Below are 26388 nucleotides of genomic sequence, written 5' to 3'. Positions count from 1 at the left end.
TCCTGCCATCACTGATAAAGAAAGTGAAGAATAATGGGCTACATAAAACTCTCACTAAAAGTGGGAGTATGGACATAAACTATGTGAAGTAAATTCTGCATGAAAATTTGAGGGTGTCTTGAATATTTAAACAAATGTAACAGTGCCATTCCCTCTTATGCAAACAGTTGCAGCTTATTATTCATATTTAAAAGGTCTGCTTTCCACTTACAGAGAAACTTCCAAATGTGAACACTTGTCCATCCATTAAGAGAACGGCCGTGTGATTGCTGCCAGCTGTCACTTGCGTACTGGGGCCTGGCAGTGCCTGGATCAGAGTCGGACAGCCCCTAAAGGAGAAACTAGCAAGTTAGCAATCCAGCTCCAATAACATATTCTGCAAAGTGACATGCAGAATTTAAAGAGGAAAAAAAAGAACCATCAGTGTACAGAAAAGTTTTTTTATATTTAATAAACGGCTACATTTGATTATGTGTGATTATCATGAACAAGGTACGGAGCAGATTTGTCTTTCTGATGCAGGTGAATGCACGGTAGAGATACGAACACTGGGATAAAAACTAGCCTGATAAACAAAATCATGTTAAAGATACGGCATGCTAAAGATGGGCTAACAGCCTTTCATTGCAATGCTGTTAATCAAGAGCCTATACTAAACACACATTTATGAATAGGTGGTCAGCCTTATGGTGTGGGCAGCAGAGATGAGCACTTTAAAGGAAAACTATACCCCAAAATGAACACTTAAGCAACAGATAGTTTATCAAATTAAGTGGCATATGAAAGAATCTTACCAAACTGAAATATATATAATATATAAGTAAATCTTGCTCTTTTACATCTCTTGTCTTGAACCACCATTTCATGAGGGTCTGTGTGCTGCCTCATGTATTATTACCTGAGGTAATAATACACCACAACAATTACAAATTCACTGATACCATGATTGTATAGGTATGGGATCTGTTATCCAGAAAGTTGTGAATTAAGGAATGGCCTTCTCCCATAAACTCCATTTTATCCAAATAATCCAAAATTTTAAAAAATTATTTCCTTTTTCTCTGTATTAATAAAACAGTACCTTGTACTTGATCCAAACTAAGATATAATTAATCCTTATTGGATGCAAAACCAGCCTATTGGGTTTATTTAATGTTTACATTATTTTCTAGTAGACTTAAGGTATGAAGATCCAAATTACAGAAAGATCCTTTATTTGAAAGACCCCAGGTCCCAAGCATCCTGGATAACAGGTCCCATACCTGTATATTTTAAAAACGTGTTCATAGACTTATAGACCTGAGTGAAAGCAGACCATGAAAATTAGAACTCATAATCTTAAATATGTTAATTTCCTCTATTCAGTTTTTCAATCCAGAGTAGCATAATTGCTACTGTGCCTGGAAATTACAACAGTTGGAATGAAATAACTAGAATAACCAATTATCTTGCTTTGTTGAAAGCTTGATTAGTTAATAAGTTCTTTTTTACTACTTACCTACAGCTGACATCACCATGACCAAGCTGTCCATGTTGTCCATATCCAAATGTATACACGTCACCATTTTCCATTAAGATTACTAAAATTAGAAACATTAGCTTTCTTTAAAATGGACACTAGCAGTAGAAACCTGTTTTTAGGCAATCCAAATTTTGCTACAATGAGAAGATTTGCTTAAAACCATGACATTACAATAAATTGCTCAGAGCATTCCAGATCAAAAATTGCATATAGTTCAAACACTGTAAAAAGAAACCATTATTTTGCAAAAAAGTGAAATAGCATTAACTTGCAATTACTGTCCTTAAACAGTTAAAGAAAAACTGTACCTTCAGAATGAATACTAAACCAACAGATAATTTATGTGACCTATAATAGAATCTTACCATATTGACATATACATATTAGTAATCTATGGGGGGGGGCTCTATCACAGGGCCCCTGTATCCAAAATGTAGCAGACAGCACCCTCCAAAGATTTATTTAAAAGCCTTTATTTGCTTCTCATGGCCTAATGATCTGGACAGTTACAATGTTTCAAGCTACAACGTGGCCCTTTTTCAAGCTGCAGAGCCCCTTTAACCTTCTGATGGTGACCCTGTGTATGAGTGTCCTAAGAGTGGGAACATTGTGGCTCATGTGAGCCAGTGGGCGGACTTTAGCACTTGAAATAGCAGCTTTTTTTATGGGATTATCAAATGACTACTAGTATAGTTTTCCTTTAAAGGGGTGATTCACCTTCAAACAACTAGTTGTTTTCAGATAGATCACCAGAAATAACCACTTTTTTCCAATTACCTTCTACTTTCTATGTGTCACCGTTTTTCTAATTTTGAAGTGTAAAGTGTCATTTTTCTCCTTCTAAAGCAGCTCTAGGAGGGGGGGGGGTCGCCGACCCTGTAAACTGTTTTAAATTGATAAGTTTAATTCATACAATTCTTATCTTTGTCACTGCTGAGCAGAATCTCTGGGTTTCATTACAAGCGGCTGTTAGAATTGATACAATAGTTGCTAATACTCCAGAGATGCTGCTGAGAAATGTATCAACTAAATGTTACAAAATTGTAACAGTTCAAAGTCTGCACCTGAATTACTGAGCTGCCAGAGACAGGGACATTCAACTTTAAACTTAGATTTTAGAAAAACAGTAAAAAATAAATAATGGAAAGTAATTGAAAAAAGTCTTTATTTCTGGGGAACAATCTGAAAACAATTGAACTAAAAAAAAATTGTGTTTGGAATGTGAACAACCCCTTTAAAAATAAATATTTTTTTTTTTATCATCAGAGTATATGAAAGACAAACCAACCTCTAAATATTGTCAGATAAGTTTAAAGCAGTGAAGAAAAATAAAAAAGATTACATTGTCAGGCTGCATAGACCAACAATCAGGCCAGAGTGAAGCAATTTAACGAATTAAAGTACAAAGAAAGCCTATTTCACTTGGGTGCCAAAATGGTTTTCTCTTTGCACTAGGGACACTGAGGAAAAAAGTAGAGTGCGCATACATACTTAATACATACATACAGTAAAGTTTTACTCCACTGCACATGTGCATATGTCAATGCATAAACAAACTGAAATAAATCATTTTCCTACAAATCTACAACCCAACAAAACAACACCGTTTTTGGATTACTGTATGGCAATTAATGGCATTTTAACTGATTAAGTTCTGGATCATGGGGGGAAATCAAATTGGGCAAAAAGCAATCTGCAGCTTTTCACTGTTTCCCGTTCAACAAGTGGAAACACTTTCTCTGGAAGAAAGGAGCAAGGATAGCAAACCCACAGATTCTGCTAGTTTTAAAGAGAAAATATACACCACTTTGAGAGCATTAGCATAACAAATGTATGTATTGGAAATCATGGAAATTTTATTCTGATATTTTCCTGGACTTTAAAAAAAAAAAAAAAAAAAAATGTTATATTTTTGCAGTAATGACTTTCATTGAGCTTAGGATTTATTCAGATGATTGAAAATGGTCTCTTAGCAAAGAAAAAGGAGCAGATATCTGCCATAGTGAATTAGGTTAGCCAGTGGTAGGGTTAGTGGAAATGAACTGCTCAGGAAGGAAAAGATTAGTAAGTTTATTAAAAGGAAACGAGCCCACATGGCGCCTACCAGTGAAATCACTCTTACTTGCCATGCGTGTTTGTTTCTGACTGCCCATTCAGCCGCCACCTGCTTGGATTTCAAGAGGATTGCAGATGGGGCGGACAGATCCAGCTAGGAGTACTGGAGGCAATATCTAAATGGTACAAAAAAATAATATATGCATACTGAAACGTTGCTTCTTTTGAGGGATACCAACAGAATCCCTATAAAAAGCCTTTACTTCCTTGTTAAGTGTAAGGATAGGATTTAATTTCATGATGAACTAGAGGGTGCTAATTAATATAACAAAACACCAAAGTCACCGTCATTCTCTGTTTTTGCCTGTTATATTGTCATTCTCTACCGTGCCAACGACAATGATTGTGGCTATACCAATTCAACAATTCCCTGATGTCCCACTCATTCTACTTTATCGGACAGATATAGCACTTTCCTGTCTTTTTAGATTCCTGTTTTCGTTGCACTGCATTTTAGAATTTATTTCTGCTGCTGATATTTCTTGAAATCAAACAAGAAAAAGCGGGGGGGGGGGCAATAAGACTGCCAATTGTTTAGGCACACCTCAGGGACTATAACTATTAACTTGTTACACCAATTATAAAATTAACTGCCCTTATGTCCTTTAGCATAGAATGCACTGCTATCAGCAGGCTTAGCAGGGAATGTTTTCAGCTAATATTTCCATTAGTTTAAGGGAAAAGGGAAATTAAAGAAAATAGCAGACCCTTATAACGTGGAAATAGTTTTATGTTCCAAGTAGAAAAGTAGCGATAAGCTTGAGAAGCAAGATATTAATATAGTCCCTAGAATAGGTTTCAAATCATTACACAGTGAAAAAGTTTACATTTGTAACTCGGAAAAATGTAACATTTATATGCTATTTAGCATTACAGTTAAAGTTGAGTACCTGAATGGTGGAAGCCACAGCTCACTTGAACAGCCCGCAGTTCACAGTCGAATCGTACAGCTCCAGGAGGGTACGTTGTGATTTTGCTTGCATCTTTCTCACCTTGTTCTCTGCTCTCATCTGCAAGCAACATACACAGAAGATAAAACCATAAGGTACATAAATAAGCCATTGGTGCACATTTCCACAGCATGAAAGGTGTTGAGAAAAGACACTAAGGAACAATTAAGGACAGAGATGCAGAACAAACTGGTAACAACCAAAATAAGTACAAGTGATTAATCTTACCACCACACAGTAGGAGCAAATCTTTGCTTTCATCTTGAACTTACACAGAGCATTTTCAACAGAAAACACTATTACAACGGATACTCATGGGGCATGATGCACTAGTTTTCCTTCAACCTGAACAATTACCAAAGATAACATGAAACAGCTACAGTAAAAAGCACTCTTGATCACTTAGGGCCCATGATTAACCCTAACTAACCACCTAGAAGAAAGAAAACATCTGCTCTCTGCATTTCCAGAACACAAACATTCAGCATTAATATCTTATCATAACTGTTCTTTCTTCTACTTCTACCAGCAGGTTCTGGGTTTGAGAAGATGTCTTTACAGCAGAATGGAATTGCATTCTTAGTAGGGCAAACAGTAGAAAAAATGCAGTAACCTATGATAAAAATATCTAAAACTGCCTATCCGCTAAACTTTCATGGTGCTTTCCCACCTTTCCGCCAACACACTAGCAGCCAACGAAGCATGAGCTGCTGCTCTCATTGGAAATGCAAAATTTGGACAATTCTATTAGCAATGCTATCTTGTTATCAGGTCCATTGCTGAAAAAAGAAACCCATCTTCAATATACTTTCAATTAAAAGATTTGTACAGTTTTTATTAAAAAAAGAACCCACGATCTTCTGAACATCAGTTCTCTCTTCAGGTGAAATACATCAGAACAAATGAGCGGAATAACACAGAGAAGGAGTTACTAGTATACTTATTAATAACATCAAACTTTCCCTTTAATGGTTCTCCTATCTGGCTGGCACCCACTTTGTTTGGAAGAGTGCCCAACATTATGAAGAAGCGACTGCAGACAGGTTGCAAAAACATCCGCTCTTATCCAATGTTACAGCAGAGGCACAGTATTTCAAGCAGGGGATCAACATATTTATATTATTTGAGGTACAGCACTCTACCCAATTTAAAGAGCTGTACTTTGTGAATAGAGGTCTTACTAAAAGAGATGGCACATGGAGTAACTCATTACTAAAAATAATCCTACACATGAAGTAGCAATGTTCCCATAACCCTAGCCTACACATTAATCTTATAAGAAAATGCATGGAGTTTTGATGCATTGTAGCAGCAACGATGCACAAATAAGGACATACAGTTTAAAGCTGGCCATAGACGCAAACATTCAATCATACGAATCTCCGTTTCATCCGATTTTCGGGCTGTGTGTTGAGTGTTCCAACATTTTTCAGTTCAGTTGATCGGACAGGTTAGAAAATTTCTGTAGACTACCGATAACATCTCTGCATGTATTGCCAATCTGACGGTATCAGTGGGAGACTGTCACCAGCTTTTGTCGGACATAACTTTCGTACGATTGCTGTCAGAAAATCGTCTGATCTGTTCTTTTACTACTTTATTTGATCTGAATGGTTAGAGGCAGGTCGGGAGATGGCACTGAACGATCGTTCATCCAATATGAAGGTAAATCTTCCCATCTATGGCTAGCTTTACCCATACATATGTTTATTATAGGTATAGCTAAAGTTAAAACAGTTATGTATACAGGGTTGACATATTTTGCAATGTTTCACCTCAGTCCCTGCCCCAGTAGAGCTTACAACCCAAGGCCTTAATTACCCACATAACACACACATATACACATGTATGGGATCCCTTATCCAAAAACCAAATTCCCTTTTTTTTGTCTCCAATAATAAAACAGTACCTGGCACTTGATCCTAACTAAGCTGCAGGAATTCATATTGGAGGCAAAAAACACTCCTATTGGGTTTAATAATGTTTAAATTGTATTTTTGTTTGTTTTTAGACTTAAAGCGATTCTGACACGTTCCTATAAAAATCATAGGAACGTGTCAGTATGAAGACAATGCTGCACACAAAATATTTCCTGCAAAGGTCCACCCGCAAGGCCCCCCTCAAATCCGCCCCCAGCCCTGCATCCCTCCCTGCACTGACTGATCTTCCAGGTTGCTTCCCTGATGCAGGGCTGGGGCCGGAGCGATCCTTCCATAGGCTGAAGTCCTGTTGTGATACGTAATCAGCCAATGGAAGGATAGCGTGGCCCACAGCCCTGCATCAGTGAAGCAACTCGGAAGATGTAGGAAACAGTTGAAGAGATTTAGTCAGCATTTGAATTCAGTTGATGAGATCTTATAGGTGGGTCGGAGGGTCGGTTGAGTGTGGGTTTGCGGGGCTGGGGGCGGCTTTGCAGGGGGCTTTGATGGGAAATATTTTGTGTGCAGCATTTTCTTCATACTGGCACGTTCCTATGGTTTTTATAGGAACGTGTCAGTATCACTTTAAGGCAAGGATCCCCAACCTTTTGAACCCTTGAGCAACATTCAGAAGAAAAAGGAGTTGGGGAGCAACAATAGCATGAAAAATGTTCTTTGGAGGCCAAATAAGTGCTCTGATTGGCCATTTGGTAGCCCCTATGTGGATTGTCAACCTACATTGAGGCTCTGTTTGGTAGTACACATGGTTTTTATGCAACTAAAACTTGCCTCCAAGCCTGGAATTCAAAAATAAGAACCTGCTTTGAGGCCACTGGGAGCAACAATCAAGCGGTTGGAGAGCAACATGTTGCTCACGAGCTACTGGTTGGGGATCACTGTTTAAGGAATGGAAATCAAATTTATTGCACTAAACAGGGCAAATAGTAAAACAAACACCCTTTGACTTTAGAATTCTACTCTGCCAAACTGAGAGTTCAATAGCTCTCTTTCTCTCTGTAGGCTTTCATATCATACTAAAAGTTGATTTAAAGGAGAATTACCCCTTCTACTATTAGCAATTCTATCTGAAGTAAAGGCTACTGCAAAAGCTACCAAATAAAATAAATTTATGTTCGTATAAAATAATTTTGAAATAAACTACAGAAACAAAAGATAGTGATGCACAACCTACCATGTATTTGCCAAGTATATTATCATATAAAGGAGAACCATGAACATTATTATTCCTTAAATATATATATGATATGACAAAGGGGCTTAACGTACACACAGGTCCTAAATTTACAGTTAGACTGCTAAACCTCAGGATAAGTACTAAAAGAAGCACCAATCACCAAGATAATAAATAAAGTGGCACACATACATTAAGTAATGTAGAGGTTTAGGACACTTGAGTGACATCCTTCACTGCATTGGGCTAGTTTGGTGTTGAAAACCATAAATAAGTACACATGTTTTAGAATTCTTAAAAGAAAAGAAAATCTTGAGAAAAAGGGGAAAGGCTGAAATAAACTAAGTTTAAGTTTAGTAAATTTCTATAAGAAGGGTTGAAGAAAGGACAAAAAAAAGTTTAAGTGTCTGCCCTTTCTCACAGAATATGAATACTAAATACCTTTTTTCTTGTCCCGCTTATGCTTTAGCTGTGCTGGATGGGATCTTAGTCTGGCTAGAGCCTGCTCTCGATGTTTCATAATATTAGGACCAGGAAATACAAAAGGGCCTGGGGAGAGACATTTTGCACATGCATGGAAAAACTCACAAAATGGAAACAGGATTTCAAATAGTATTACCAAAAAAGTAACAATGAGAGCTAGATCAATACACCTTGGAAGGAAGCTTTGCCAATTTCATGTACACACAATAAAATACGTGCTATGGGGTGTGCATTAAGTTTTCTTCAATAATGAAGACACATTTTCTATAGTGCATCTAGATACAGGGTTGAGCCGTGGTCATAGATGTGTTGGAGAAGTTAGCTAAGGGTAACTTTAAAATTTAACCTGAACCTGCTTAGTATCTGGGCCTAAATTGTGACTAAAGCAAGGTGTTTCTTATTACAATAACATTATATATACACATGAAATGGCCTACTTAGCCAAACAATTAAAGTCAGTCACTGAGCTTTAGTAGCCAAAATCATGCAGGAAAAAATGGTCTCATCCGTGATCAAAAAAATGATTATGATTGATCTCTGAAAGACTCTTGAAACCTGTACGTACATTTCTTTGGGAAGGTTACAGATGGTTCCACTTTAGAGAGCAATGTATTTTAGGTTAACCGTCCTGTAACAGTTTGTCATATTGTTTTAACTTTTGTAGAAGACGGACTTTTATCTGATTAATAAATACCTTAATTCTATGGCTACATTACACAATTTTCACAGGGATTTAGTTTCTAATGAATTAGATAAAAGCGAGTGTAGGACTGGTCAGACCAGGGATCACTTTGACGTAGTTGGCCAGCTTAAAGGGGACCCATCACCCCAAAAAAAAGAATTCCAAATCCTATTTTATTATGTCAGTCAAGCAAAATAAACAATCTTGTCTTTTAGTCTTAGAATTCACAGCAGGCAGGTGCCATTTTGTGGACATGGTTATTGAGTCCAGGATTCAGCCTTTTACAGCAGGATTCTGATTTGGCCGAATCCTTCAGCCCGGCTTGCAAATTAGAGGTGGAGAGGGAAATCACATGATTTTTTGTCAAAAAACAAGGAGGTAAAAAATGTTTTCCCCTTCCCACCCCTAATTTGCATATACAAATTAGGATTCAGATTTGGTTCGGTATTCGGCCGAATCTTTAGCAAAGGATTCGGGGGTTCGGCCAAATCCAAAATAGTGGATTCCGTGCATCCCTATTATTGAGGCAAGCTTTTCATCATGCCAAAATCATGTATATGCACCAGTATGGGGGACATAGTTACATAGTTAAATCGGATTGAAAAAAGACAAAGTCTATCAAGTTCAACCACCCCAAATAACAACCCAGCATCCATACACACATCTCTGCGCTGGCTACACAATTATATTGTTAAGAGGGAAGAGGAATTTGAGGAGTACAGTCACATCTAGGTACAGAATGGAAACAATGTAATAGCTTGCCTAAGGCATAGAGAAGGGGCAGGCAATATATGATTGACAGCTGAGTATATAACTGGTATGGATGTTTTAATTAATAAAATAATTTGAGTTTCATGTTTTATTTGAAAAATACTTTTGTTATACAGCTTTTTATGTCTGGATGACAGATCCCATTTAAATATACTGTAATATATGGACAATCCTTTCTTTGCTTACTCCAACTAAGACCTTAATAAAACTTAACTTCAAAATGGAAGTACATTTAGTTTGAAAAATTCAGGAAAGGCTAAATATACTAAGCAATTGAAAACATTTTAAGCTTTTTCACTTTCACAAGGTATCACAGTATTTCCACTAAAACAAAATAAAAATGAAAATTAGGGTTAGCTTTAAGGTTGAGAAATACCTTAAAGTCACCAGATTCTCACTTGACAAAAAATATATAAATATATAAAATAAGTTAAGAGGTATGCTATCCAATAGAATGCCTATGCTTGCTCATGAATACCCAGTACAGATACTGTTAGGGTCAGACAACATACTGTAATAAACCAAATATAGCAATGTTAAAGTGCTACAGACCGTTCTAAAAATATATTTCAACCCTATAGCTCATAGATATGTTGCATTATTAAACCATTTCTTCAGCAATACAGATCAGAACTGTGGCACATTTCTATTGCTGACAAAGGAGTTATATTAAAAGTGACAAGCTATCAATACGAACGTCAATAAAGTTTGAATGGATAACCTCACAGAAATTGCAGAACAATAGAGCAAATATATCTATTTTATGAAGAACCCCCAGTTTTGCATCAACTCACAACACTGCACAGTAAAGTACTTTCCCAAAAGGGTTTCTGGTGTTGCACCTGAGAGAGGATGCACTAAATGCAGAGGTTGTGCATTATTAAGGGCACTAAACCAAGCAGTGAGGGAGGAAGCATTTCAAACCGCACTCATAGCAGTGGTATGAGAGCGGAGTAATTAGTGCCATACAAATAACTGCATCGAGTTTACACTAATGAAAAGTAGCAACATTTTTTCCAGAAGAAAAAACACATATAAAGTTAAAGGAAGCAAAACACATATACCGTTAAGATAATCCTAGAAAATGGGAGTTATGTTGAAATCTTGGTTTAACCCCAATATGTTTTTTGCTTGCTTCGGAGGTCACCATGCAAATTGATTCCCCATTATTATCAGCTCTAATCATTTGTTAAATACTTAATTTAATCACTCTGGTGGTCACTTATTGTTATGATGGGCCAGTGTGAACAGTGTGAAGTTTTTGTATAAATATTGTATAGCAATTTTCTCCACAGAAAAAAAAAATGGCAGGCAGGAAAAAAAAAAAAAAATTATATATATATATATATATATATATATATATATATATATATATATATATATATATATATATATTTCTCATCCTCTGCTCTAACATAATCTTTTTTACACATGGTGATAGGCCTGTGTGCTTCAGCAAATACAGCACAAAGTCATACCAGCTTCTATATGACAACTTCTCTTCTGCACACAATATATGGGGAAAAGTGTGGATAGAGGGGAGCCATGTGGCAGGGGAAAATCAGCTAGGCAATACACTAGAACGACCTGGGGAGAACACTGGTATAGCGTGTGAAGTTAGGTAAGGTTACAAGTTTCACAATTTCAGCAGATGATATAGCTCTATACGTGTTGTTTTTGGTACAAGCATGGGATCGGTTATCCTAAATGCTCAGGACCTGGGGTTTTCCAAATAAGAGGCCTTTCCATAATTTAGATCACCATACCTTAATTCTACTTACTTATTTTAACATTAAATAAACCCAATAAGATTATTTTGCCTCCAAAGATATGTTAGTTAGGATCAAGTAAAGCAAATAATTTTTAAAAATGTTAATTATTTGCTTAAAGGGATCTATCGCAAACATTTAAATTTAAAGGGATACTGTCATGGGAAAACATGTTTTTTAAAAAAAAAAAAAAAAATCATTTAATAGTGCTGTTCCAGCAGAATTCTGCACTGAAATCAGTTTCTCAAAAGAGCAAACAGATTTTTTATATTTAATTTTGAAATATGACATGGGGCTAGACATATTGTCAGTTTGCCAGCTGCCCCCAGTCATGTGACTTGTGCTCTGATAAACTTCAGTCATTCTTTACTGCTGCACTGCAAGTTGGAGTGATATCACCCCCCTCCCTTTCCCCCCCCCCCCCAGCAGCCGAACAACAGAACAATGGGAAGGTAACCAGATAGCACAAGATAACATCTGCCTGGTAGATCAAAGAACAGCACTCAATAGTAAAATCCAGGTCCCACTGAGACACATTCAGTTACATTGAGTTGGAGAAACAACAGCCTGCAGTTCCATCCTAAAGTGCTTGCTCTTTCTGAAATCACATGACCAGGCAAAATAACCTGAGATGGCTGCCTACACACCAATATTATAGATTAAAAAAAAAAAACAGTTCAGTAATTAAATTTTACATGGTAGAGTGAATTATTTGCAGTGTAAACAGTGTAATTTAGCAATAAAAACTACACCATGAAAATCATGACAGAATCCCTTTAATATACGCTTGCTGAAAATAGAAACTTTCTAGATACAATCAATTAAAAATTCTGTACGATTTATAAAATAATCAAGTTATTCTTCACTCTGAGCAACCTGACTCTTTAATTTGTCTTCATGCAGTAGGTTGAGTTTTTGATTGACAGTTAGGTCTAATACATCCTTTGGGGGGGGGGGGGGTGTTACACCCTTAACCTAGGTGCTCACTCTTTAAATATAACCAGCTCTGATGGAAATCCTGTTTCTCTCCATGCAGGGTGTTTGCCAGAGTCTGTTATTTTGTTAACTTTTGTTTGTGCTGGATTTGGTTATTTGAGCTATTCTGTTAAGAAAGGGAGCCCCCCATAAAGACGAATCAAAATCTGACCCAGACCTCGGCAAGAGAGTGACAAGTTGTGGTGTGAGAGATTCTGAAGAGTAACTTTAAAATTCTGTACCATTTTAAGAAATAATTAACGGATTGTATTTAGAAAGTGTCTTATTTCAGTGAGATGATGCTTATATTGAATATTCATTTTCGCGATAGATCCCCTTTAAAGTGGAGTTTCTGGGACATGGCCTTTCTGTAATTCAGAGCTTTCCTGATAATGGGTTTCCGGATAACAGATCCCATACTTGTACTTCCAGTGACATTCTCAGAGTTAACTCTGAATAATTAAGGCAATTTAAGTTGTCAAACCATTTTTTTTTTCAAATTTAACAGGAGAAATAAAGAGAAGAAAAAGTTTAGGATGCACCTCAGAGAAAAGTCCCAAAGCAGTTGCATGACAAACACTCAAGAGCATCACACACTGACAGGTGCATAAAATATACCCACAGGGTGATCTGAAATACGTCTAAACTTTTACCAATTTTCAGGACACTCATCATACTGTACCTAAATCCCCATTAGGATTTTTTCCCCCTAAAAAAAAAAAAAATACAAAATAAAAAAAAATGACAGTTAATGTAAAACAAAATTAGGGGGAATAACTTCACTGTGACTGTAAACATGGCCTGATACTGGTGCCCAAACAAATGAAACAGATGCAGTTTGGTCATACATCAGGCAGCCAAACAGCACAGGTTGTTTATTCACTGGAAGCAGATTACCAAGAATGCAGGCATTTAGAAGGTGCAAGTTGACCCACACAAAGCAGCTTAGGTCCTCAACCTATCATATGGGCCGAGCACTGCCTGGCGAAAACAGAATGATTCTGTTCTGCTTAGAACATTATTTAACCTTTAATCTATAAATTGGGCCAGCTACTAAATAGTGTATAAAGCATAACTATTTACAACACCATTATAGAGTTGCAAAATAGAAACATGCAATTTACCTCTTCCTTCATCTATTCTATGTCTCCTGTTGACGCGCTGTCTCTTGTCTTCCTGTCTTAATTGCTCATCAATGTTGACTCCTGGCACAGGTACAGCTGTAATAAATTAGAGAAATGTTAATTTCATTATATTTTCTATTTCTATTATTTTAGAAAGTAAAGGTGGTTCACCTTTAATGTAACTTTTATTATGTTTATTATGTTATAGAACGACCAATTCTAAGCAACTTTTCAATTGATTTTCATTATTTATTTATTATAGTTTATAGTTATTTGTTGTTTTCTTCTGATTCTTTGCAGCTTTCAAATTAGTGTCGCCCCTTCAAAAAAACAAATGCTCTGTCAGGGCAAGGCGTTTTTACGATGCGTTTTAAAAAAAGCTCAGTCGGGCGTAAATACGCCACTGAAACCACACGTGACCGTCAAGATGTGTTTTTCAGCACGTAGGTTTCTTCTCATTGTTCTCGTTCCCCATAATTCCACTGGCTTCAAATAGAAAAGCTATTTATAAATAGAAAAACTATTTACATGCAAAATGATCGTCAATATGCAACGTAATTATGTCACCAGCCGTAAAAACGTATAGGCATAATTTATCTCGTGAGAATTTGGACGCCATATTAATAGTGATGGGCGAATTTAAATCTGTAGCAAAGATTTCTAAGTAGAGAGTATAAAACTGTAGGAAATACACACCAGGGGCATAAAATTATTTCTAGGGACTTTCTTGGTCTTAATAAACATAAATAATATACGTATAAGTGATTTAAATCGTTATTGTAAAATTCACTGGCTGATCATTGTTCTGGTTTCCTAAAAGAACATCTACACACACACAAATATAAATACCGTATACATGGTGACAGGGTGGTTTCTAAACACACCTGTCTACTTTAAATATGTGCTCTGTAGGGTAATTTTTATTTCCCTCTCAGTCAGGTAATGAAGTGGCAGCTGAGGTTAGAGATGCTACTGCCTGTAAAAGATATGTACTCTCACACTTATGTGTTCTCTTGTGTGTCTATAAGGGAGACACAGGTCTGGCAAGCCAAGGGGCCTGTAAAAGGGGCAACTTGTAGCAGGTGCTATCAAGTCTGGGTTCTGACTGGTGGGAGAGAAGGCGACTCAAGAACTACAGCATGGCGAACAGAAAGGTATTGTACATTTTGCTTGTGTTTAGGTGGAGAAACCCATAGACCCCAAGGAGTAAGGGTCTTTCATCCATTTTACCCAGAGACTTTTGATAAAGTGACTATTTTGTTGAACCATATATTCGAAAACTGAACTGCTACTAATAAAGTGCAGTGAGAATCCCTTGAGCGAATCCCCAGAACTACACAGAAACTATGCATGCAAAATAAATAGAATAAGCCACACCTTTACCTAGTAGGAGATCCAATGGTATCATCTCTTTCACAGCATCAAGGATTCCTCTTTGTCTTGCCTCCTGGCCATCAAGTTCCCGAGCACAAGCTTTACAGCATCCACAAACACCACAGCCAGATTCTCCCGATCCGCAGCCACAAATTCTATAAGTTCCAATAATATCAGTAAAAAATCCAATACAAAAATCCATAAAGCACCAAAACAAAACAGTAATGGCTTCTTTATAACCATTACATTAGTATAAAAATGTTTTTTCATTCAACTATTGTATACATACCCTCCCGGTACTCTATCAGGTCGTCCACTACTAACACAGCTGGCTCCATAACCTGTGCATTCTCCACACACTGTACACACCATGCACTGCTCCAGCTTCCATTTATGCATTCGAGGGGGGCACATCATAGATTTTTCATCTTTTTCATCGAGTTCCTCCTCAAGATCCTCATCCATTGCTGTTGCCATGTTTTCAACTCCAAACACTAAGCAAGTCAGTAAAAAAATACTTATATATTTACACATATACTCCAATCTAATCTGACTGAACAAAAATAATGTTTGTATATTATGGAACTGAACCTAGGATATTTTTCTGTATTTCTGTAAACTTAGCACAGTTCTGCCATTTCAGCCTGAAAAAAGATTAGTTAGGAGAGCAAACTCGATTTAAGTGTAATGTCACCAAAAATGAAAGAAAATTGCAGCAATTATGTTTAAAGAGCAAGGAAAGCTTTATACACTGTGGGTGCCAATTTGTCAGGCATCCACCAAATTAATTAAACCTGCAATTCTTCCCTGGGCCAGTCCTCCTTTTCTGAAATAACTACATCAGCCTGGACTTTCTTTTCTCTGTATCAGAATATTAACTCCTCCTTGGGGTAGGGTAACCCATGTTGAAATAGGGTGTATACTGCTGCTTTAGTTCTCCTTTAAACATGCAATTGTTTGTGTATAAGACATAAAAGGGATCTGTAAAATTATCTTTTTTGTACAACACAATATTAAAAAAAAAAAAATTACACTAAAAACTATAACCAAATAAAAAAAAAAAAGTAAAAAAAAAAAATGGAAGAAAGCCATTTTCTTACCCTTGCTTCCTTGGTTCATAACACCTGTATCTCTTCCACACTGGCCCTTGTTGTTGACACCAAATGTCCAAACTTCCCCTTTCTTCGTCAGTACACAAGTATGGGCTTTGCCCATAGCAACTTGAGTCACCACGTGTCCTTTTAAGTCTGTAACCAAATCTAAAAAGATACAGGAGCAAATATTCACCTTTGTGCACAAAAAAAAAAAAAACACTGCTGTTGGCTACAATAATCCCATAGATACCTAAGGGCTGATTTACAAAGGAAACTAGAGTGTTTAAAATGTAATTTTTGAAGCAAGTAGCCATGTTTTTTTACCCACAATGCAGCCTGATAATTTCAGAACAATTGTGGCAGAGACGGAGATGCATCAAAGACGCAAGTACCTTTAATGAATGGTGCGCCAATTTGAGCAACAACTGCATCAATTTTTTTGACCATTGTGGGTCAAAAACACTAAAGGGCCAATTCACCAAGCTCGAGTGAAGGATTCGAAGTAAAAAAACGTCGAATTTCGAAGTGTTTTTTGGGCTACTTCGACCATCGACTTCGAATCGAAAGGATTCAAACTAAAAATCGTTCGACTATTCGATAGTCGAAGTACTGTCTCTTTAAGAAAAAACTTCGACCCCCTAGTTCGCCACCTAAAAGCTACCGAACCCAACGTTAGCCTATGGGGAAGGTGCCTAAGTTTTTTTGGTCGAAGGATAATCCTTCGTTCGTTGGATTAAAATCCTTCGAATCGTTCGATTTGAAGGATTTAATCGTTCGATCGAACGATTATTCCTTCGATCGTTCGATCGAAGTATTTTGCGTAAAATCCTTCGACTTCAATATTCGAAGTTGAAGGATTTTAATTCCCAATCGAATATCGAGGGTTAATTAACCCTCGATATTCGACCCTTGATGAATTTGCCCCTAAGTAAGTGGGAAAAAAAATATATACATTTGGAATTTTTTCTGAACATCAATCTAGGAGAGTGCTACTGATGCATACAACGGTGGAAAATAATGTTGTAATGTTTAATCAAAACAGTGATACTAAATTATGTATTTCATGGAACAGGCATAAACAGCAACCAAGGAAATTAATGCGACTAAACACTTTCTTTGTACAATAGTACTTAACTGCAAAACACTAATACGAAGCATCACATTTTATTACAATCACTTACTTGAGCTGTCAGAATAAATGGCGTCTTTTCCAAACATGTACAGCTCACCATCCTTGCTTATGATTGAGCTGCTCCCATTATTGCAGGCAGTGGTAACAACAAATTTTCCATCCATTTTCATCATTTTTTTTGGCTTATAGGGTTTCGATTGTCGACGGCTTTTTGCTGTGTGTTTGGGATTACAAACAAGTGATAAATAAAAACAAACAAATCTAAATCAATAACTGCTTAATTAAACAAAAAGTTACAATAAAAGCTTCAATGCAGATTGTCCTGTTTCCCTGCACTGGTAAAAACTGTGTGTCTGCATCAGAAATACTACTATAGTTTACATAACTAAGCTGCTGTGTAACCATGGGAATAGCCATTCAGTCTAAAAAAGGGGAAAAGGCACAGGATACATAGGCTGTGTAGAATACAACTAGTTTAGTTCTTACACAGGAAGACAAATGGGGATCAAAAGTCATTCACGGCTCTTTACAGAACTATATAATGAATAAAATGGTTTATTTGCAGGTTTTAGTTCAGGTACAAAAAAAAAACATATATATATTCAAATTCTGACATTACTGGTCCTTTAAAGTGAAACCATTTTAAATCTCTCAATGAACAAATAACATGTAGCAAACCACTGCCCTAAGATACTCAATAAAGTTATAAAGCATTAAGATTCCCATGCAGAGCAATAAATAAAACATTAGAAAAAACAGTAAAATGGCCTAAATAGGTCACACTGTTTTGAAAACAAGTGTTTGCAATTACTGGGGATTTCCACTAATCACATTAATTATAAACCATTTCTCCATTATGATTTGTGACGAGCGAAATGTTTCGCCATGAAAAAATGGCCATGGACGCCAATGGGTGAAAAAAAATTTGTAGCCCATTGACTTCAATGCATTTGCCAAATTTTTCCCATTTTTGGTGAAATTTCGGCGAATCAAAACAGGTCAGATTCACTAATTATGATACATATAACCATTTTCCAAGCACAAGCTCTAAAGGAACTACACACACCTGCTCATTTGAACAATATAGGTTTATAATAAGAATAATACTGACACTTACTTGACTCTCCATCTTCCCCTTTACTAGCTGTGCCTGTAAAAAATACACTTCCATCATCAGCAGTGAGCAATGCATGAGAACCATCATGGCCAACGGAGAATTGAACAATCTTTGGAGATTTTGTTATGGGCAGCTCAACCCATTTTCCTGATGACGGCCCACCCTGCTTGATTCCAAGGCTTTGATATTTGCCAGTGTAATACACCTAAACAGGGTACCAAAGGGAAGAACACATTTAGTGAAAGCTATCGGTGGAAGTTATAACGGCAATATGATGTAATTTAGTGAAAACTTAATTCCAATAGTTTTAAGTTATACACATTGCAATTTGGGGAAGCAGCCTTAAATGTCAAATGTGCCAAATCGTTTGTTGAACACATATTACATTGGTACAAACATTACACAAAATTTCAAACAAATAACTTTCTTTATAAATAACAGATTATAATGCCACCTTTCCGCTAGCAGTTCTCATTAATGCAAATTCTCTTCCTGCTCCTAAAACAGCCAGTTCTTCGTCAAAGCTCGTACCTAAAACAGGGAGAAACAAAAAAAGAAAAATCCCTTTAAGGATAAATATTGCATCAGAACTGACTGCTGCTGTAATTGCAGGATATTATAAGAGAGTCCTCTAAAATCTTTAAGGGGTTTGATCATACCCAAACACTTTATTTACCTTTTACCAGAAATGTTTAATTACTTTCTATTTTTCTAATATTGGAGGTTTAAGGTAAAGTTTTACCTTCACTTGTATCTGTATAGTGCCTGTTTACTACATTAGTTGATACAGTTCTCAGCAGCAGTGTGGAGTATTGGCAACCATTGTACCATTTATAACAACTTCCATTAATAAAACTCAGGGATGATGTTGCGCATGGCCAAAGATAAGTAATGTATCAACTAATGCAACAAATTAGAACAGTATAAAGCATAAATGACCACTCTGTAAACTGTTCTAATTAGCTACAATAGTGAATACATTCCTTATCTTTGGACCGGATGACCAAATTGTAATGGTTCCGAGTCTGCACCTAGATTACAGAGATACTAGAGAGTAATATTAACCCTTTATCTGCCAGCAGAACTTCACATTTTGGTTACGCGAAATGCCAGACGTTTTTTAAACATTTATGCTCTCTAACTTTAGGGGCATTTTCTGAGGGGAACCTATAGTTTACCTAGGAAAACTATACATTGTATTTTTTGGGAGAAACTGAGCTTTCATGTATTTCCACCTCAGCAAAAAGATTTATAGCATTAAATACAAAAAAAAAGGAAAAATTCCTATTTTTCACAATATATAAATTTATACCAGAAAAATATTTCATTTTACACATGAAAATCCAACTGATTTGGAAAGCCTCATGTCTCTCGAACATGTCAATACCAGATATGTATAGTTTTAGGCAGATTTAGGACTTCTGTACAGCAAAAACTCCTGCTCTTCTGTTCCCAAACCTGCAAATGCTGCAGAACGTAGAATCTACGATCTGTGACGTTTCAAGTTACTTTGCCATAGAACTTAGATTCTATGATCTGTGGCATTTAAAAGGTTAAAGCTTCAATATTTGGGGGGTTGGGAGTGGGAATAAAAAAAAAAAAAACATAGGCAGCAATTTAAAAAAAGTATATTTCTTGTGCATTATTTAAAAACACCTGAAAAATTGGGTAATGATAGGGAACATTAAACTCTAAGATATGGGTCAGGTACAAGCAACTGGGGTTCTACAGTGTTGCTGCCCAGATGGAGATAAACAATCACACCAAAACATTTGTACCAGTATGCAAGCCAATATAATGCTGGAAAACTGAAAGCAAATGTAGTATCCAACGAAGTACAGAAATATGTTTTACAAATGTTCTTACTTATAATGTGCAAATCTTTCTCCAGATCAAAGAGCGAGATGCCACAAGCATGTAAACATTTCCTTGCAAGTTTTAGTTGGAGTTCCTGCTGTAGTACAGACTCTGTACTAGTTGCAAATATTCGAACAACGAATCCATCCTGTGACAAATGACATCAAAATTAGAAAGGTGGGCGGTAGCCTTATATCACAGATAATCAAATCGTGTGATTCAACAAACAAAGTATTGCTACACAAACACTCTCACCGCTTTTTGGTGCCGTCTGTGATTCTTTCTGCCCAGGTCTGATTCGTGTACAAGAAATTTGTACAATTTTTTCACCATAATCGGAGTGCTGCTGAAATAATTTCTCGTACACAAATCTTGTGAGTGTGTGTGAGTGTGTGCGCGCACGATCAAACAGTGTATAAATGGTATAAGGAGGATCAGCACACACTGTCTTGTTGGTGAAGAAAGTTTTCTTTTATTGTGAACAAAATTACATCTCAATCCGACGTTTTAGTCCCACCTTCAGAAAGGTCCCCAGGTGGGACCGAAACATCGGATTGAGATGTAACTTTCTTCACCAACAAGACAGTGTGGGCTGATCCTCCTTATACTATATATATATATATATATATATATATATATATATATATATATATATATATATATATATATATATATATATATATATATATATATATATATATATATATATATATATATTCTTGCACAAGTGAACTGTAACTTTCTTAAAAAAGAGACTTAGTTACAAAGTTTGTACTAAGCATGCATGACGCGCCCCCGGATTTGTGGCGAGGCCACATAGGCCCGGGCCTAGGGCGGCACATTTTTGGGGGCAACATGCCGCCCAACCGCTCTGTGGGGAGCCTGTGCTCCCCAGTGCTCCGGCGCTCGCACGCTTTTGCGCCAGCGTGTGGTGGTGTGGGCGGGCGCTAGGACCGCGCAGAGCGCACGGCCTAGGGGCGCCCGCCCAGCGAATCCGGCGCTGAGTGTCCATGTGTCAGTCCTATCCTAAGTTAAAAAAAGAAAGTGTTAACTTTAGGGGGAGACAGACCATACCTGCTTTTCTCTTTATTTAGCATGATCTCTTCCAAAGACACCATTAGGCAGGGGTTGTGAGAGCGAGCATTTAAGGAGAGAGCCACCTCCCCAAAAAATAACACAACTGAACTGTAACTTTCTTAAAAAAAAAAGACACTTTTAGTTACAAAAGTTTGCACAAAGCATGCATAAGCTGACGTGCAGATATTTTTAGGGGGATATATGTTTAGAGTGCTGGGGCTAACTTGTTTAGTATGTAAATTAAGCCTTGCCCATGTGCACCCAATAAGAAAGGTGAGGAGTGGCATTTCAGCTTGTTTCGTTATAAGAAACTATATATTTTGGGGAGGTGGCTCTCTCCTTAAATGCTCCAAAATACTAAAATGGTGATGATTGTTAGTAATATTATATATATGTTTATTTACACATATATTTCAGGGTAATTATGTACACTATGATATTCTGTGGGAAATGATGCATCATTCTGGGCCTTTCTCAAGACATTACAAAAGTTTTGTAATGTCTAGAGAAAGGCCCAGAACGGGACAGAAACGCTGACAATAAATTTTCTTTTCTAAGCTGCATTATGAAGCCCTGGAGAGAGTCAATCTTGGGGAACTACTATCTACAATACATTTGACAGCACCCAGGCATGAAGAAGAACGCTTGACTGGAGTGCCCCACAGCTGGAAACACCCACACCCCCCACACACACACTTCAAAAACACAAATACAAAATAAGAAATGAAAACCAATTGAAAAGTTGCTTAGAATTGGCCATTCTATAACATACTAAAAGTCAACTTAAAGGTGAACCACCCCTTTAATAAACAAGTGACAAAACAATTCACAGAATACAGGTTCAGTTCATTTTTGAACTTACATCCTTAGTAGCAGCAATCTGGTTTATAAATTCTCCATCAGTGAAGAGGATATTCTGTCCTTCTGTGTTACAATCTTTAAAAAGAAATATTTATTTATATCTATATTGACTGGTAAAGAAGTAGATTAACTTTTTGTATGATATAAATGGAGATTTAATCCAGAAAATGGTTCAGTTAGGGTTTCTGTTCTGGTTTAGTACACATGGGTTATGCAATAATCGGCTACAGATGTAGACACCTATGAAATCCAATTAGCAGGTACCGTATATACATAAGCCGAGTTTTTTCAGCATCCAAAATGTGCTGGAAAAGTCTACCTCGGCTTATACACGAGTCACTGGGCAGTAGCTGAGATTGCAGTCACTTTTAATCATTCCTATACCAACAGTTTGCTTGGGGAGAGACTGCAATATCACACAGCGCCCTCTGTTGGTTATATGAAAGAATAACAGTGACTGCAATATCAGACAGCACCCTCTGTTGGTTATATGAAAGAATAACAGTGCGCCCTCTGTTGGTTATATGAAAGAATAACAGTGACTGCAATATCACACAGCGCCATTTGTTGGTTATATGAAAGAATAACAGTGCGCCCTCTGTTGGTTATATGAAAGATTAACAGTGACTGCAATATCACACAGAGCCCTCTGTTGGTTATATGAAAGAATAACAGTGACTGCAATATCACACAGCACCCTCTGTTGGTTATATGAAGGATTAACAGTGATGGCAATATCACACAGCGCCCTCTGCACAGCATCCAAAATGTGCTGGAAAAGTCTACCTCGGCTTATACGCGAGTCAGTGGGCAGTAGCTAAGATTGCAGTCACTTTTAATCATTCCTATACCAACAGTTCGCTTGGGGAGAGACTGCAATATCACACAGCGCCCTCTGTTGGTTACATGAAAGAATAACAGTGCGCCCTCTGTTGGTTATATGAAAGAAAAACAGTGACTGCAATATCACACAGCGCCATCTGTTGGTTATATGAAAGAATAACAGTGACTGCAATATCACACAGCGCCCTCTGTTGGTTATATGAAGGATTAACAGTGATGGCAATATCACACAGCGCCCTCTGCACATGGTAGTGGGACAGTGGGACAATGCACACTGTAATCCGTTTGGCAATTCTCTGTCACCATAAACTTTGCAAAGAAGTCCGGTTGATAGCTGGGGGGGTCGCTTTGGCGGAATGTGTGCTGCTGGGAGACAGGGCTGTCGTTGTGTCTAGGCTTATACTCGAGTCAATAAGTTTTCCCAGTTTTCGTAGGTAAAATTAGGTACCCGAGTATATACGGCTAACTGGAACTGCATATATTGTTACTGATAGTAATGTCTGTATTGAACATTTCCTCTAAAAAAGTAGGTTAACAAGACCCACAATAACACGTGCGGAGAGAGGCAGCAGCTGCCGAATTTGGCTAGCACCCACGGTCTGCCTCTTACGACAATCTGTCAGCCTGAACCTGTGGGTTCTAGCCAAACCATGCATATATTAAGACTATGAGAGGGCACCCTATACTTTTCTTATTAGGTTTAAAGAGCCTATCACAAACCTCCAATTGCACTGAAAGGAGTAGCTCCAATGTGGGAGATTGGAAAGCATGAAAGTCATGAGATTTATTACAGAATCTGCGGCGACGGGTAAGTATGGAGTATGGGGCATTTCCCCGGGGGGGGGTCTACCTGGGGTGGGGTTTTTTTTCCCCACAGGTTGATTTCTCCTTTAAACATTACATATTTGACCAACTAACTATATTAAAAACAGTTTTTTTTTTTATTTTGTACAGTCTATGTATTTACCCAGTAGTTATTTTTATACAATTCCTTTAAGTCTTATAGACATATTGTAATCATGATAAACTACTAAGCTATAACTTTTGTTACCATATTACTATATGTAAAAAAGTATTATTATTATTATTGAACTAAAATGTTGCACTGCTAATGCACTAAAGAAAGATTGTTGGAACACCTGAGATACAGTCATATGAAAAAGTTTTGTTTATCATTGGCTGAGCTTTCAAAGTAGCAACTTCCTTTTAATATACAACTAGTGATGTGCGGGCCAACCCAATACCCGCGGGTGGGGCGAGTTCGGGTAGACCTCGGCACCTTCAAATGAAGGCATCCGACTTCCGGGTTCCTGTTTTATACACTCTCGTCTGCTCGCCCGCCCCTTTTGTGACGTCATTGAGACGTCATCGGCTGGGGGGTCGGCGTGGGTCTATAAAAGGACCCCCGGAAGCGGGTGCGGGTAGGTGCAGGGCGGGTTAGGTTCGGGTCAGGGAAACCCTGACCCGCACATCACTATATATAACTTTCCTTATGGAAACATTAGTATTTCAGCAGTGACAAAGTTTATTGGATTAACAGAAAATGTGCAATATGTATCATAACAAAATTAGACATTTGGGCACCCCAACAGAGATATTACATCAATGTTTAGTCGATCCTTCTTTTGCAAATGTAACAGCCTCTACACACCTCCTATACCCTTTGGTGAGTGTCTGGATTCTGGATGGTGGTATTTTTGACCATTCGTCCATACAAGATCTCTCCAGCTTCAAATCATCCCGTAGATGAGGATATTCAAGTCGGGGGACTGTGACGACCATTACAGAATAATGTACTTCTCCCTTTGAATAAATGCCTTTGTAGATTTCAAAGTTTGTTAAGGGTCATTGTCTTGTTGGAATATCCAACCCCTGCGTAACTTCAACTTTGTGACTGATGCTTGAACATTATCCTAAAGAATTTGTTGATATTGGGTTTAATTCATCTGACCCTCATCTTTATAAAGGACCCCAGTCCCTGAACTAGCCACACAGCATGATGGAACCTCCACCAAATTTGACAGTAGGTAGCAGGTGTTTTTCTTGGAATGCCGTGTTCTTCTTCCGCCATGCAATGTGCTTTTCGTTGTGACCCAATAACTCAATTTTTGTTTTATCCGTCCAAAGAACTTTGTTCCAAAATGACTGTGGCTTGTCTAAATAAGCTTTTGCATATAACAAGCGACTGTTTGTGGCGTGAGTGCAGAAAGGGCTTCTTTCTCATCACCCTGACATATAGATGTTCTTTGTGTAAATTGCGCTGAATTGTAGAGCGATGTACAGATACACAATCTGCAGCAAGATGTTCTTGCAGGTCTTTGGAGGTGATCTTTGGGTTGTCTGTCACTATTCTCACAATCCTCTGCATATGCCACTCTTGTATTTTTCTTGGCTTGCCAGACCTGAGTTTTACAGCAACTGTGCCTGTGGCCTTCCATTTCCTGATTACATTCCTTACAGTTGAAACTGACAGTTTAAACCTCAGATATGTTTTTGTAGCCTTCCCCTAAACCATGATACTGAACAATCTTTGTTTTCAGATATTTTGAGAGCTGTTTTGAAGATTCCATGCTGTCACTCTTCAGAGGAGAGTGAAACAGAAGTACAACTTGCAATTGGCCACCTTAAATACCTTTTCTCGTAATTGGACACACCTGCCTATGAAGTTCAAGGCTTAACGAGCTAATCCAACCAATTTGGTGTTGCCAGTAATCAGTATTGAGCAGTTACATGCATTCAAATTAGCAAAATTACAAGGGTACCCAAATTTTTCCACAGCCAGTTTTCCATTTTTTTAAATTTCATACAACTGAATACTGCTTCACTAAAAATCTTTGTTCAGAAAACACCCCAGTACTCAGATGTTCCTGGGAAATGAAGGGGGGTTCCCAAACTTTTTCATATGACTGTATGTACTATGTTTACAGGGTCGGCGATGCCCTCTCCCAGAGCTGCTTTAGAAGGTGAAAAATTATACTTTACACTTCAATATTAGAAAAAGTGTCACAATAGAAAACAGAAATTGTTAAAGGTTTATTATTTCTGGTGAACTATCTGAAAACAACAAAGTGTTTTAAGGTGAACAACCCCTTTTATAAAAAATAAGTTACAAAAAAAAAAAAACAGAAACAGAGTTAAATGTATTCAAATGTAACTGTACCAATTGAACTCGGATCAAATACCTTGCTGCGTACCTGGCACAGTAACTGTCCCATCCAGTTCCAATGTTTCTGGATTTATCCTTTTGGCTGTCAGGCTGTGGTTGCTCACGTCTCTGTACAGTAAATAACCCTGAAAGGAAGTACAGTTATAAAGAAAATAAAGTATCCTGTCTTTCACAAGGCTTCCCATACAATGGCATTATTATCAGGTGCTGTTTTAGATAAAAAGACAAGAGGAAAGATGTCACAGATGTCGAGAGAATAGAGACTAAAAGAACAAGTGATAATATAAAAACTGGGTAAATAGATATGTTTGTTTTGCACAGCCTATCCATTTACCAAGTTTTTTTTTTTTTTTACATTTATTAAT

The 26388-nt window shown here is 37.3% G+C and overlaps 1 protein-coding gene across 14 annotated transcripts in view; it reads right to left on the bottom strand.

Moving 5' to 3' along the window:
• The window catches only part of mycbp2.L (MYC binding protein 2, E3 ubiquitin protein ligase L homeolog), a 137025-nt gene that overhangs the window by 91242 nt on the left and 19395 nt on the right, over positions 1 to 26388 (bottom strand). For 8 of the 14 annotated variants that reach the window (XM_041582441.1, XM_041582438.1, XM_018247262.2 and 5 more), the window contains exons 8-22: positions 26040 to 26148; positions 22016 to 22089; positions 20086 to 20224; positions 18674 to 18750; positions 18214 to 18424; positions 17152 to 17316; positions 15977 to 16135; positions 15166 to 15370; positions 14880 to 15031; positions 13503 to 13598; positions 13061 to 13087; positions 8140 to 8247; positions 4528 to 4647; positions 1499 to 1580; positions 212 to 329 (exon numbers count right to left, since the gene is read on the bottom strand). In XM_041582441.1, the coding sequence (XP_041438375.1) occupies positions 212 to 329; positions 1499 to 1580; positions 4528 to 4647; positions 8140 to 8247; positions 13061 to 13087; positions 13503 to 13598; positions 14880 to 15031; positions 15166 to 15370; positions 15977 to 16135; positions 17152 to 17316; positions 18214 to 18424; positions 18674 to 18750; positions 20086 to 20224; positions 22016 to 22089; positions 26040 to 26148 (1842 nt within the window). The remainder of the gene's footprint in view (positions 1 to 211; positions 330 to 1498; positions 1581 to 4527; positions 4648 to 8139; positions 8248 to 13060; positions 13088 to 13502; positions 13599 to 14879; positions 15032 to 15165; positions 15371 to 15976; positions 16136 to 17151; positions 17317 to 18213; positions 18425 to 18673; positions 18751 to 20085; positions 20225 to 22015; positions 22090 to 26039; positions 26149 to 26388) is intronic. The other 6 variants (XM_018247267.2, XM_018247273.2, XM_041582437.1 and 3 more) reach the window with 5 other exon arrangements.

The sequence above is a fragment of the Xenopus laevis genome, chromosome 2L (genome assembly GCF_017654675.1).
Source record: "Xenopus laevis strain J_2021 chromosome 2L, Xenopus_laevis_v10.1, whole genome shotgun sequence".
NCBI lineage: Eukaryota > Metazoa > Chordata > Amphibia > Anura > Pipidae > Xenopus > Xenopus laevis.
Note: the sequence above shows the minus strand (reverse complement) of the source record. Positions and strands in the feature narration are given on the sequence as shown.